The sequence below is a fragment of the Cervus elaphus genome, chromosome 1 (assembly GCF_910594005.1).
Source record: "Cervus elaphus chromosome 1, mCerEla1.1, whole genome shotgun sequence".
Lineage (NCBI taxonomy): Eukaryota > Metazoa > Chordata > Mammalia > Artiodactyla > Cervidae > Cervus > Cervus elaphus.
In genome coordinates, this window is record NC_057815.1 from 57624785 (window position 1) to 57636735 (window position 11951).

The 11951-nt window shown below is 44.8% G+C and overlaps 1 protein-coding gene across 1 annotated transcript; it reads left to right on the forward strand.

The window, feature by feature from the left end:
• The first annotated feature begins 1995 nt into the window (after positions 1 to 1995).
• Positions 1996 to 5042, forward strand: NLRP10 (NLR family pyrin domain containing 10). The gene is given in 6 exon segments (XM_043915130.1): positions 1996 to 2145; positions 4196 to 4501; positions 4504 to 4647; positions 4649 to 4958; positions 4961 to 4975; positions 4978 to 5042. Coding segments are annotated over 6 exon segments (990 nt in total).
• The last annotated feature ends 6909 nt before the right edge of the window (positions 5043 to 11951 follow it).

Below are 11951 nucleotides of genomic sequence, written 5' to 3' on the forward strand. Positions count from 1 at the left end.
CCCACCCCTCTAGGCTGATACAGAGCCCCTGTTTGAGTTTCCTGAGTCACACAGCAAATTCCTGTTGGCTATCTGTTTTACATATGGTAATGTAAGTTTTCATGTTACTCTTTTCATACATCTTACCCTCTCCTCCCCTCTCCCCATGTCCACAAGACTATTCTCTATGTCTGTTTCTCCACTGCTGCCCTGTAAATGAATTCTTCAGTACCATTTTTCTAGATTCCGTATATATGCATTAGAATATGATATTTATCTTCCTCTTTCTGACTTACTTCACTCTGTATAATAGGCTCTAGTTTCACCCACTTGATTAGAACTGACTCAAATGCGTTCCTTTTCTATGGCTGAGTAATATTTCCTTGTGCATATGTACCACAATTTCTTTATCCATTCATCTGTCGATGGACATCTAGGTTGCGTCCATGTTCTAGCTATTGTAAATAGTGCTGCAATGAACAATGGGATACATGTGAATTTTTCAATTTTGGTTTCTCAGGGTGTATGCCTAGGAGTGGGACTGCTGGGTCATATGGTGATTTTATTCCTAGTTTTTTTAAGGAATCTGCATACCGTCTTCCATAGTGGCTGTATCAATTTACATTCCCACCAACAGTACAAGAGCATTCCCTTTTCTCTACACCCTCTCCAGCATTTATCATTTGTAGACTTTTTGATGATGGCCATTCTGACTGGTGTGAGGTGATATCTCATTGTAGTTTTGATTTGCATTTTTCTGATAATGAGGGATGTTGAGCATCTTTTCATGTGTTTGTTAGCCATCTGTATGTCTTCTTTGGAGAAATGTCTGTTTAGGTTTTTTCCCCCACTTTTTGATTGGGTTGTTTGTTTTTCTGGTATTGAGTTGTATCTGCTTGCATATTTTGGAAATTAATCCTCTGTCAGTTGATTCATTTGCTATTATTTTCTCCCATTCTGCGAGTTGTCTTTTTACCTTAGCTGTGCAAACTCTTTTAAGTTTAATCAGGTCCCACTTGTTTACTTTTGTTTTTATAAATTTGTAAAATTTGATGGATTTAGATTGCATTGACTCTAAAGATCTATTAGAGCTGAACTGACAACTTTGTGATATAAAGTTGACCTATTTGTGAATATGGGATGTAATTTATTTAGGTCTTATTTGATGTAGTTTTGTAAAATTTTATAATTTTTTTGTGTAGAGTATACACATATTTTGTTATTTGTATTTTTGTTGCTTTTGTAGATATTGTACTTATAACTATATTTTCTAATTTTTTATTACTAATTCATAAAAGTGCAACAGTTTATTCATCTGTCAACTCTATTCACCTGTTGTTTTTAATAATTTATCTATTAATTTTTTTTTGTTTTTCTATGCAGATAATCATTATTTGCAGAAAATAGCTTTCATTTTTTTCATTCCTAATCATTATGCCTTTGTCCTCCCCCCTCCACTTTTTTTATTGTGCTGGCTACAGACTCTAGAACAATAGAATTAAAGTGGTGATAGCAACTGTGCCTGTCTTGTTCCCGATTTTAAAGGGAATACTTTTTCTAATCTTTACCCTTTTGAATAATGTTTCTTGGGGGTATTTTTGTAGGTTCCTTTGATGAGGTTAGGTTATTCCTACAATTCTTTTTTTTTTCCCTACAATTCTTAATGAGTTTAAGGAATTCTCTACAATATCTAGTTCACTAAGAAAGTTTCTTCAAAATAGTTATGAATAGTTTTCAATTTTATAAAATTTTTTGCTTAATTATGATTATACATTTTATTTCTTTAATTGTTAATGAGGTTAATATTTATAGACTAAAAAAATTAAAACAGTCTCCCATTCTTGAGCTAAACCCAATTTGTTTACTACATATTACTTCTTCCACACAATACTGGGTTCAGATTGCTAATATTTTGTTTAGGATTTTTGTATTTAAATTTATGAGTGTAATGGGTCTGGGTTTGGTATTAAGTTCATGAAGATGAATTTAGATTGGATTTACATTGACTCTAAAGTAATGCATGGAGCCCAGGAGGCTGTGAAAGTGGTGCTCATGGTCTCGATGGTCATGAACCTGTTGGAACTCATGGACAGCTCAACCACGTTTGTCTGGATGGCGAATGCAGCAGGGGACAGAGGAGGCCCTGGGACTCTCCCTCGGTCCATGGTATTTCCAGAGACTCCCCTTCCCTTAGCCTATAATTCCTGCCTTCTCTCACTCTTGCCCTCTGCCCTTGCCTGGGAGTCCGAGTGCCTCAGGGTCCTAGTGGCCTTGAGCTGAAGGCTCTGACTGATTTTGGCTGACCTTGGTCAGCAGTAACAGGAAGCAGGATCTCAGTTCCCTGACCAGAGATTGAAGCCAGGCCATGGCAATGAGAGCTCTGAATTCCAACCACTAGACCATGAGGGCCAGTGGCTAGTGGCAAGGCCCTGGCTTGTCTGCTTTGTAGAAATGAATTTCAACAAAGAGATGGAAAATAGTGAAACAAGTGTTTATTAGGAAGTAAAAATAGTATGTGTGAATAGGCACACATGGATGGAGTCAGAGAGAGTTGTGCTTCTGTGTATTTTATATGGGGCATTTCTTCTGGGTTTCCTCTGGCCAGTCATCTTATATTGCCTGGCTCTGAGTCTGTATTTGGTATACCTCAGGGCCCTCCACTCTTAGCCAAGGTGGATTTCAGTGCAGAGGCCTGTGGGAAAGTTGACACCATCTATTATGGGGTAACACCCCCTCCCTTTTTAGCCCCCCAAGAGCTTTTCTGTGCATGGGTAGTTGGGAAAGTCTCTTTGACCTCAAGAATTGAGAAATATGTATTTTCTTTATCTTTTATCTGGGCAGGACTTGGCTCCTCTCTGCCCCTGCTGTTATGTGTATCTTGGAGTATCTGCCCACAGGGGATTCCCAGGAAGCTCAGTGGCAAAGAATCTGCCTGCCAATACAGGAGATGGGAGGGATGTGGGTTCAATTCTTGGGTCGGGAAGATCCCCTGGAGTAGGCAATTGCAACACACAGTAGTACTATTGCCTGAAAACTTCCATGGACAGAGGAGCCTGGGGGGGCTATAGTCCATGAGGTTGCTATATTCCAAGAGTTGGACTCAACTGAGCGACCGAGCATATACGTACACATTTGTCCATAGGGAACAGACTTCAGGTCCTCAGCCTGGGGCCCATCTATCTCCTGCTTCATGATCACTGCCAGGTGGAGGGTAGGGAGTGATTAATAGAAAGACTAGGGTATCTTATGATTATAATGCCCTCCCGGTCTCCAGTTGTCATACTAGAGGAGGAGAAAGTATGAGGAGCTTAGAAGTTGGGGGTGGTGTTGGTGAAGGTGTTTCTGCTAACTAGAAGAAGCAGCCTCAAGCAGTGGGCTCAGACTTTTCCCCAGCTTCTCTGATACAGGCAGCTCAGGCTGCTTCTCACAAGGAACCAGTGGACCGATGCCCCCTAGAGGGTGGGGCAGGCATGTCACCTAAACAGCCCCCATCCCTTCTAGGGTGCTGGTTGAGAACAGAGGGTTTGTGGAACCAGTGCTTCCTCCACAGGCTTCTTTCACTCCCGAGAGCTCCTCTGACACAAAGACAGGAGGGTTCTGTAGACTAGGAGTTGGGGGGCTCCTGCTCAGAAGCTGGTTTATCTTTAGCACCTGGCTTACCTTTACCAGGAATGGGCTCCTATGAAGTCACCATTCTCCAGTTTCCCTTTCTCCTCTTTCTGTCCTCACCAATTCACATGGGGACATTTCACATGAACACTCAGACATTCACACACACAGTGACTTTGCATATACACATATTCTTACAAACATACATGCTGGTGCACACTGATGCCTTCCCTCGGCAAAAATACACAAACTTCCATAGCACGCTTTCATGAGCACGTGGGGAAATAAGGATTCACTCACACTGTGCGAACATCCAGCCACTCACCCACACATACACAGAACACAACCTTGCACACTCATATAGCTGGGCACAAGCACACCACATATGCATATATGCACAGACACACATATATACACACACTCACATATACATACTTGAAGTGGGCCCTCTTCATGTTGCTAGAAGTATAATCTTCAGAGTGGAGCACAAAAGATAAGAATAAAGGACAGAGGCCAGCATTACTTTCTTTTTATTCCCATCTCACTACCTAACACCCCACTTGTCTAGCACAGATTATGGACGCGAGAGCGTGTGCGCCACTTACAGGAGGGTCAAGAAGGGGGCATCAGTGGCAACCATGACCAGCTTCTTTCGGTGGTCACGCCCGGCTCACGGAGCCCAGACTCCTCTCCCTGCTCCAGCCGGGAGCTGGAGCTGGAGCTGGATTCTGTCACAGTGGAGGCTCTATTTGATCCATGAGAAGAGCCCTCCCAGGTCCCACCCAGAGTGGCGCTACAGGGGTCGGCTGGCATAGGAAAGATAACCCTGGCCAGAAAAATGGTGCTGGACTAGACCACTGGCACCCTGTACCCAGGCTGGTTTGATGATGTCTTATGTGTGAGCTGTAGAGTGGGTCCTTATGTGTGGCCCTGCTGGCAGAGGGCAAACTGGACCAGCTCCTCCTCTGGTGTTGTAGGGACAATCAAGCAGCTGTCACAGAGATTCTGAGGCAGCTGGAGTGGCCCCAGTTCATCTTGGATGGCTATGATGAGCCCCAGGGGCCCTTGGGCAGAGAGGTTGAAAAGGCTGAGGTCCCGTCCCATGGAGGAAGTGCTGTGCCCTTGAGTCAGGAGGACGGTACTGCTGAGGTCCTCCCTTCTCATCACCACCCAGACCCTGGCTTCGTGGAATTCAGAGCCCTTGCTGAGACAACCACACTCTGACCACATTCTCAGAGGTTTCTCTGAGGACAAGAAGAGGAGTTATTTAAGCTCCTATTTCACAGATGAGAAGCAAGTTAGAAATGCCCTTGACATTGTGCAAGCAAATGATGTTCTCTACAAAGCATGTCAGGTTCTAGGAATTTGCTGGTTGTCTGCTCTTGGCTGAAGGGCAGATAGAGAGAGGCAGAGAGATCTCAGAAATGCCCAGTCTATACTGTGGTGTAATGTGATCAATTGTAGCTTAAATAAATAGTGGCTTCACAAATTTCGAGAAACTTTTCAAATTTCCACGTTGGAAATAAGCCAAGGCTTGTCACAGACCTTTAGTCTTGGAAGTTTACTGTGACTTGATTTAGCTCCATGCTAATAACATATCATGACTATCCCCAGAGGTGCCTTTAACTGACTTTTCTTTCTGGAAATATCAGTCAGTTCTAAGTGCTAACTCATAATCTCTTTTTTCGGCTTTGGTTCCCTCTGTAGAGAAAAGAAGAAAAAGGGAATTCTAGCTGTAGATGTGGTCAGTTCCCAGCTCTCTTTTTTTTTTTTTTTTAATTTTTATTTATTTATTTATATATTCATCAGTCATACCACCTGGCATGTGGGACCTTATTTCCCCAACCAGGGATTGAATCCATGCTCCCGGAACTGGAAGTGCAGAGTCTTAACCCTGGACCACCAGGGAAGCCAGCCAGGCCTCATTTTACGATGAGGAAATTGAAGTTCAGTCAGGGACCCCATCAGGTTCTGGGGTTCTTTAGGTAGCTCTCTAGTCTCCCACACCTCAGCCCATGGTGTAGAGCAGAGGTCTACAAAGACTGTCCAGGCACCACCAACCTAACCCCATTCCGCAGTCCCCCCCCTGCAGCTGAGAGCTTTAACACTGCCTCGGGCCCTCAGACACCCCTCGTTTTGCCTTTCACACAGTTTTATTGCTGTTATGACTCCTCACAAGTCGAGTTCACATGGACCAGTTCCAGAAAGCTGTTGGACGTGCTCAGATATATGAATCCAAGTCAACTCAGCCCTGAGTGATCAATGTGGGACCCCATGACACTAATTATTATGAACTCTTCACACGGAAAGTTTGGTGGATCCACATTTGATAATTATATACATACCTGTTGAACACATAGACTATGCGTATATACAGAATCTGTGTAAGAAACTGCATGCGTGTGTGTGTGCTTGCTCAGTGGCTTTAGTCGTGTCCAACTCTTTGCGACACTATGGACTGTAGCCCGCCAGGCTCCTCTGTCCATGGGATTCTCCAGGCAAGAGTACTGGAGTGGGTTGCCATGCCCTCCTCCAGGGGATCTTCCTGACTCAGATGTGGGACTGATCCCGCATCTCTTATGTCTCTGGCATTGGCAGGTGGGTTCTTTATCACTAGCACCACCTGGGAAGCCTGAACGTGTGCACATGTACTTAATTAAAGAGCAGTTTGTACTGGATTACTGAAGAGGCTAGTGGAACCCACTTAGCTAGTCTGTGTTGGCCCCTAGAGAGTTTGAATGGTCTCAGCAGACCAACTCCTGAGAGTCGTAGAGATTTGGGGAACAACAAAACAGGCGCCCAGTCATGTTGCTGGTTTTTCATGGGAACAAGGATACCTGTTTTTAAAAAAATGAATATAATATCCAACTGAAGTTTAGATATGCTATTTTGCATAGAATTCACATTCAAATCAAACTAGATTGAGCAAAAATTAAAAGACCCACTATTTTCTTTCTTTTCTTTTTTAAAGCTGGTTTCTAGTTAGGTCTGTCTGGCTCTTTCTAACAATGTTATCTGGGCTTCCACTCTCTTTCCCCTCTGTTGCTCTTTATATAGTTGCCTTTTGCTCTTATCTGTCAGAGAAGATGGCCACAAGGGGCATCAACCTAAACCATTCTTACAGCCAATAATTCCACAGGGAGGGAATAGTCTTTATGAATAGCTCCTGCAGGGAAGTTGGAGAAGGATTCTGACCTGACCCTGAGCAGGTGTCAAGCCTTGAACAATCTCTTTGGTCTGGACAATGAACTCTGACTTGAGCGACTCTCATGGCCTAGGTCACATTCGATGGGCTGAGTAAGGAACGACCAGCACCTCCTGAAACAGGGAATAAAAAGTGGATCCCCTAAGGAAAGGATTCTGAGCAGACAATATATCATACTGCATACCTATCAAGTGTATACATACTGTACACAGATAAAGGCTTGCTTGGCCTCTAGTCTGGTTGGTTGTCAGACTCTGCCTCGTGGGAATGCTGCTGGCTGCTGTTAAGCAGGGCCTGATAATGAGGTGTCAGGTTGTGGAAACCTAGGAGGCCCCCAGGCTACTGCTGGCTCACTGGTGGGCAGAGTCAGGGTCTTGAAGACTCTGGGGCTGCTGCCCACCCACTGGCAGGTGAAACCAGGGCCTGGGGTTAGTGCCAGACTACCAGCAGGCAGAGCTGGTTCCTGGAGTCTGGCGGCAGGGCATAGGAATCTCAGGGCCCATTTCAGACCGATTATAGGAGATGGGGAAGTGATTCCTGACACAGTTGTGTTGGGGTCAACTGAACACAGCTGTTGTTCAGTTGCTAAGTTGTGTCCAACTCTTTGAAACCCCATGGACTGCAGCATGCCAGGCTCCTCTGTCCTCCACTATCTCCCGGAGTTTCCTCAGATTCACATCCACCGAGTCAATGATGCTATCTAAACATCTCATCCTCTGCCACCCCCTTTTCCTTTTGCCTTCTATTTCCCCCAGGATCAGGGTCTTTTCCAATGAGTTAGCTCTTTGCCTCAGGTGGCCAAAGTATTGGAGCTTCAGCATCAGTCCTTCCAATGAATATTCAGGGTTGATTTCCTTTAGGATTGATTTGTTTGATGAGATCTGAAGTGTCCTGAAGTTTGCATTGCCCTGCCAGTGGGGAGGGTCTGGCCTACATTCTGGTGTCTGCCCACTGGGGGTTGAGGCTGGTCTAGAGGTCTGTGCAAGCTTCCTGGTGGGAGGGGCCTGTGCCTGTCTACTGGTGGGTGGAGTAACGTCTTGGCCCTCTGGTGGGCAGGGTAACAGTGGGCTTAGAAGGTCTTTAGGCGCTTGTCTGCAGAAGGCTGGGGCTGTATCCCTGCCCAGTTAGTTGTCTGGCCTGAGGCATCCCAACACTGGTGCCTCCAGACTATTAGGTGGGGCCAGGTCTTGGCTCTAAATGCTGGAGGAAGGAGCCCACACAATGGCGTCGGCCTGTCAGCTCCTCCTTCAGGGTAGAACGAGCTCCTAGATATGGCTGCTGCTGGTGTCTGTGTCCCCACGGCGAGCTGCAGGTGCCTCTCCAGGAGACTCTCCAAGACCTACAAGTAGGTCTGGCCCAGGCTCTTATCAATTACTGCTCTTGCCCTGAGTCCCAGAGTGTGTGGAATTTGTGGAGTGGAGTCTCTATTTCCCCTGGTCCTGAGGGGCTCCTGCAATTTAGCCCTCCTGGCCTTCAGAGCCAAATACCCTGAGGGGTCGTCTTCCCAATGCCAGACCTTCTAGATTGGGGAACCTGATGTCAGGGCTTAGAACTCTTGCTCCTGTGGGAAGACCTCTGTGATACAATTATTCTCCAGTTTGTGGGTTTCCCAGCTGGGGGTGGTCCCTCCCACCATGGGTCTTGGTCTCATTTCTTCTTTATGTCGTTAGCTGTGGAAGGTCTTTTCTGGTAGGTTCCAATCTTTTTCACTGATGGTTATTCTGCAGATAGTTGTGATTTTGGTGTGCTCTCTCTCTTTTTTAATGAGTATTTAAAAAACAATTTTATTTGTTCATTTATTTTTGGCTACGCTGGGTCTTTGTTGCTGTGTGGGCTTTTCTCTGGGTGTGGCAAGCAGGGGCTACTCTCTAGCCGTGGTGCGGGGGCTGCTCATTGTGGTGGTTGCTCTTGTTGCTGAGCATAGGCTCCAGAGTGCTTGAGCTTTTGTAGTTGTGGCTCCCGGGATCTAGAACACAGGCTCAGCAGTTGTGGTGCACTGGCTTAGTTGTTCCACGGTATGTGGGATTCTCTCAGACCAGGGATCGAACCCATGTCCCCTGCATTGGCAAGTGCATTCTTTACCACTGAGCCACCAGAGAAATCTGATTTTGGTGTGCTCTTAAAAGGAAGTGGGTCTCTTAATAGGAAGCTCTGGGTCACTCTCTAGTCTCTTGGCTGCTCTTCTCATCTGGTCCTTACTTAGCTTCCCTTTGTGGGCTAGGAGGTGTGAGCCATGAGAAAGAAAAAGCTATAGTCAAAAGGAAAGAACTCTGTACATAGGAAACAGCTCTTGGTTCCTTTCTGAAAGAGTGGGGTTTGAGAGTGGCAGGTGGAAGGTGAATCAGACAAAATATAAGATGTCTAGTTAAATTTGAATTTCAGATGGACAATGAATATCTTTTTTACATGGGACATACTTATATTGAAAAATTACTTGTTGTCTATCTGAACCTCAGGTTCAGACTGGGCATCCTGTGCTTTTATTTGCTCAATCTGGCCACCCCATTTGGAGGAGGGTTGTGGTAGAATAGGCGGTAGACGTTGAGCCAGGTGGAGTAAGGTATCAACTGCTGTAGCTCCAATTACCACTGAAATCCACCCCCACCTCTTGCCTTCCCTGGGACTCAAAAGGAAAGAGACCTCTTGTACAACTCACAAACTTGTGAGGATGTATAGCAGGTTAAAATGTGAATGCTTCTGGGTATTCTTGGGAGTATTTGGGAAAGGGTTGCCAGGAAACTAATAACCAAAAAAGATGTCCTTTTCATTATAGGGGACTGGAATGCAAAAGTAGGAAGTCAAGAAACACCTGGAGTAATAGGCAAATTTGGCCTTGAAGTACAGAATGAAGCAGCGCAAAGGCTCACAGAGTTTTGCCAAGAGAACACACTGGTCATGGCAAACACCCTCTTCCAACAACACGAGAGAACACTCTACACATGGACATCACCAGATGCTCAACACCAAAATCAGATTGATTTTATTCTTTGCAGCCAAAGATGGACTGGGAGCTGACTGTGGCTCAGATCATGAGCTCCTTATTGCCAAATTCGGACTTAAATTGAAGAAAGTAGGGAAAACCACTAGACCATTCAGGTGTGATCAAATCCCTTTCAATTATACAGTAGATGTGAGAAATAGATTTAAGGGACTAGATCTGATAGACAGAATGCCTGATGAACTATGGACGGAGGTCTGTGACACTGTAGAGGAGACAGGGATCAAGACCATCCCCAAGAAAAAGAAATGCAAAAAAGCATAACGGCTCTCTGACTCCTCAGATGCCTCCTTACAAATAGTTGTGAAGAGAAGAGAAGTGAAAAATATAGGAGAAAGGGAAAGATATACCCATTTGAATGCAGAGTTACAAAGAATAGCAAAGAGAGATAAGAAAGCCTTCCGCAAAGATCAGTGCAAAGAAATAGAGGAAAACAATAAAATGGGAAAGACTAGAGATCGCTTCAAGAAAATTAGAGATACCAAGGGACCATTTCATGCAAAGATGGGCACAATAAAGGACAGAAATGGTATGGATCTAACAGAAGCAGAAGATACTAAGAAGAGGTGGCAAGAATACATGGAGTTCAGTTCAGTCGCTCAGTTATGTCCAGCTCTTTGCGACTCCATGAATCCCAGCACGCCAGGCCTCCCTGTACATCACCAATTCCCGGAGTTTACTCAAACTCATGTCCATCAAGTTGGTGATGCCATCCAGCCATCTCATCCTCTGTCATCCCCTTCTCTTCCTGCCCCCAATCCCTCCCAGCATCAGGGTCTTTTCCAATGAGTCAACTCTTCGCATGAGGTGGCCAAAGTATTGGAGTTTCAACTTCAACATCAGTTCTTCCAAAGAACACCTAGGACTGATCTCCTTTAGGATGGACTGGGTGGATCTCCTTGCAGTCCAAGGGACTCTCAAGAGCCTTCGCCAACAACATAGTTCAAAAGCATCAATTTTTCGGTGCTCAGCTTTCTTCACAGTCCAACTCTCACATCCATACATGACTACTGGAAAAACCATAGCCTTGACTAGATGGACCTTTGTTGGCAAAGTAATGTCTCTGTATTTTTTAATATGCTATCTAGGTTGGTCATAACTTTCCTTCCAAGGAGTAAGCATCTTTTAATTTCATGGCTGCAGTCACCATCTGCAGTGATTCTGGAGCCCTCAAAATAAAGTGTCTCACTGTTTCCACTGCTTCCCCATCTATTTCCCATGAAGTGATGGGACCAGATGCCATAATCTTAGTTTTCTGAATGTTAAGCTTTAAGCCAACTTTTTTACTCTCCTCTTTCACTTTCATCAAGAGGCTCTCTACTTCCTCTTCACTTTCTGCCATAAGGGTGGTGTCATCTGCATATCTGAGGTTATTGATATTTCTCCCAGCAATCTTGATTCCAGCTTGTGCTTCTTCCAGCCCAGCTTTTCTCATGATATATTCTGCATATAAGTTAAATAAGCAGGGTGACAATATGCAGCCTTGACGTACTCCTTTTCCTATTTGGAACCAGTCTGTTGTTCCATGTCCAGTTCTAACTGTTGCTTCCTGACCTGCATACAGATTTCTCAAGAGGCAGGTCAGGTGGTCTGGTATTCTCATCTCTTTCAGAATTTTCCACAGTTTATTGTGAGCCACACAGTCAAAGGCTTTGGCATTGTCAATACAGCAGAAATAGATGTTTTTCTGGAACTCTCTTGCTTTTTCGATGCTCCATCGGATGTTGGCAATTTGATCTCTGGTTCCTCTGCCTTTTCTAAAATCGGCTTGAACATCTGGAAGTTCACGGTTCACATATTGCTGAAGCCTGGCTTGGAGAATTTTGAGCATTACTTGACTAGTGTGTGAGATGAGTGCAATTGTGCAGTAGTTTGAGCATTCTTTGGCATTGCCTTTCTTTGAGATTGGAATGAAAACTGACCTTTTCCAGTCCTGTGGCCACTGCTGAGTTCTCCAAATTTGCTGGCATATTGAGTGCAGCACTTTCACAGCATCATCTTTCAGGATTTGAAATAGCTCAACTGGAATTCCATCACCTCCACTAGCTTTGTTCGTAGTGATGCTTCCTAAGGTCCACTTGACTTCACATTCCAGGATGTCTGGTTCTAGGTGAGTGATCACACCATCGTGATTATCTGGGTCATGAAGATCTTTTTTGT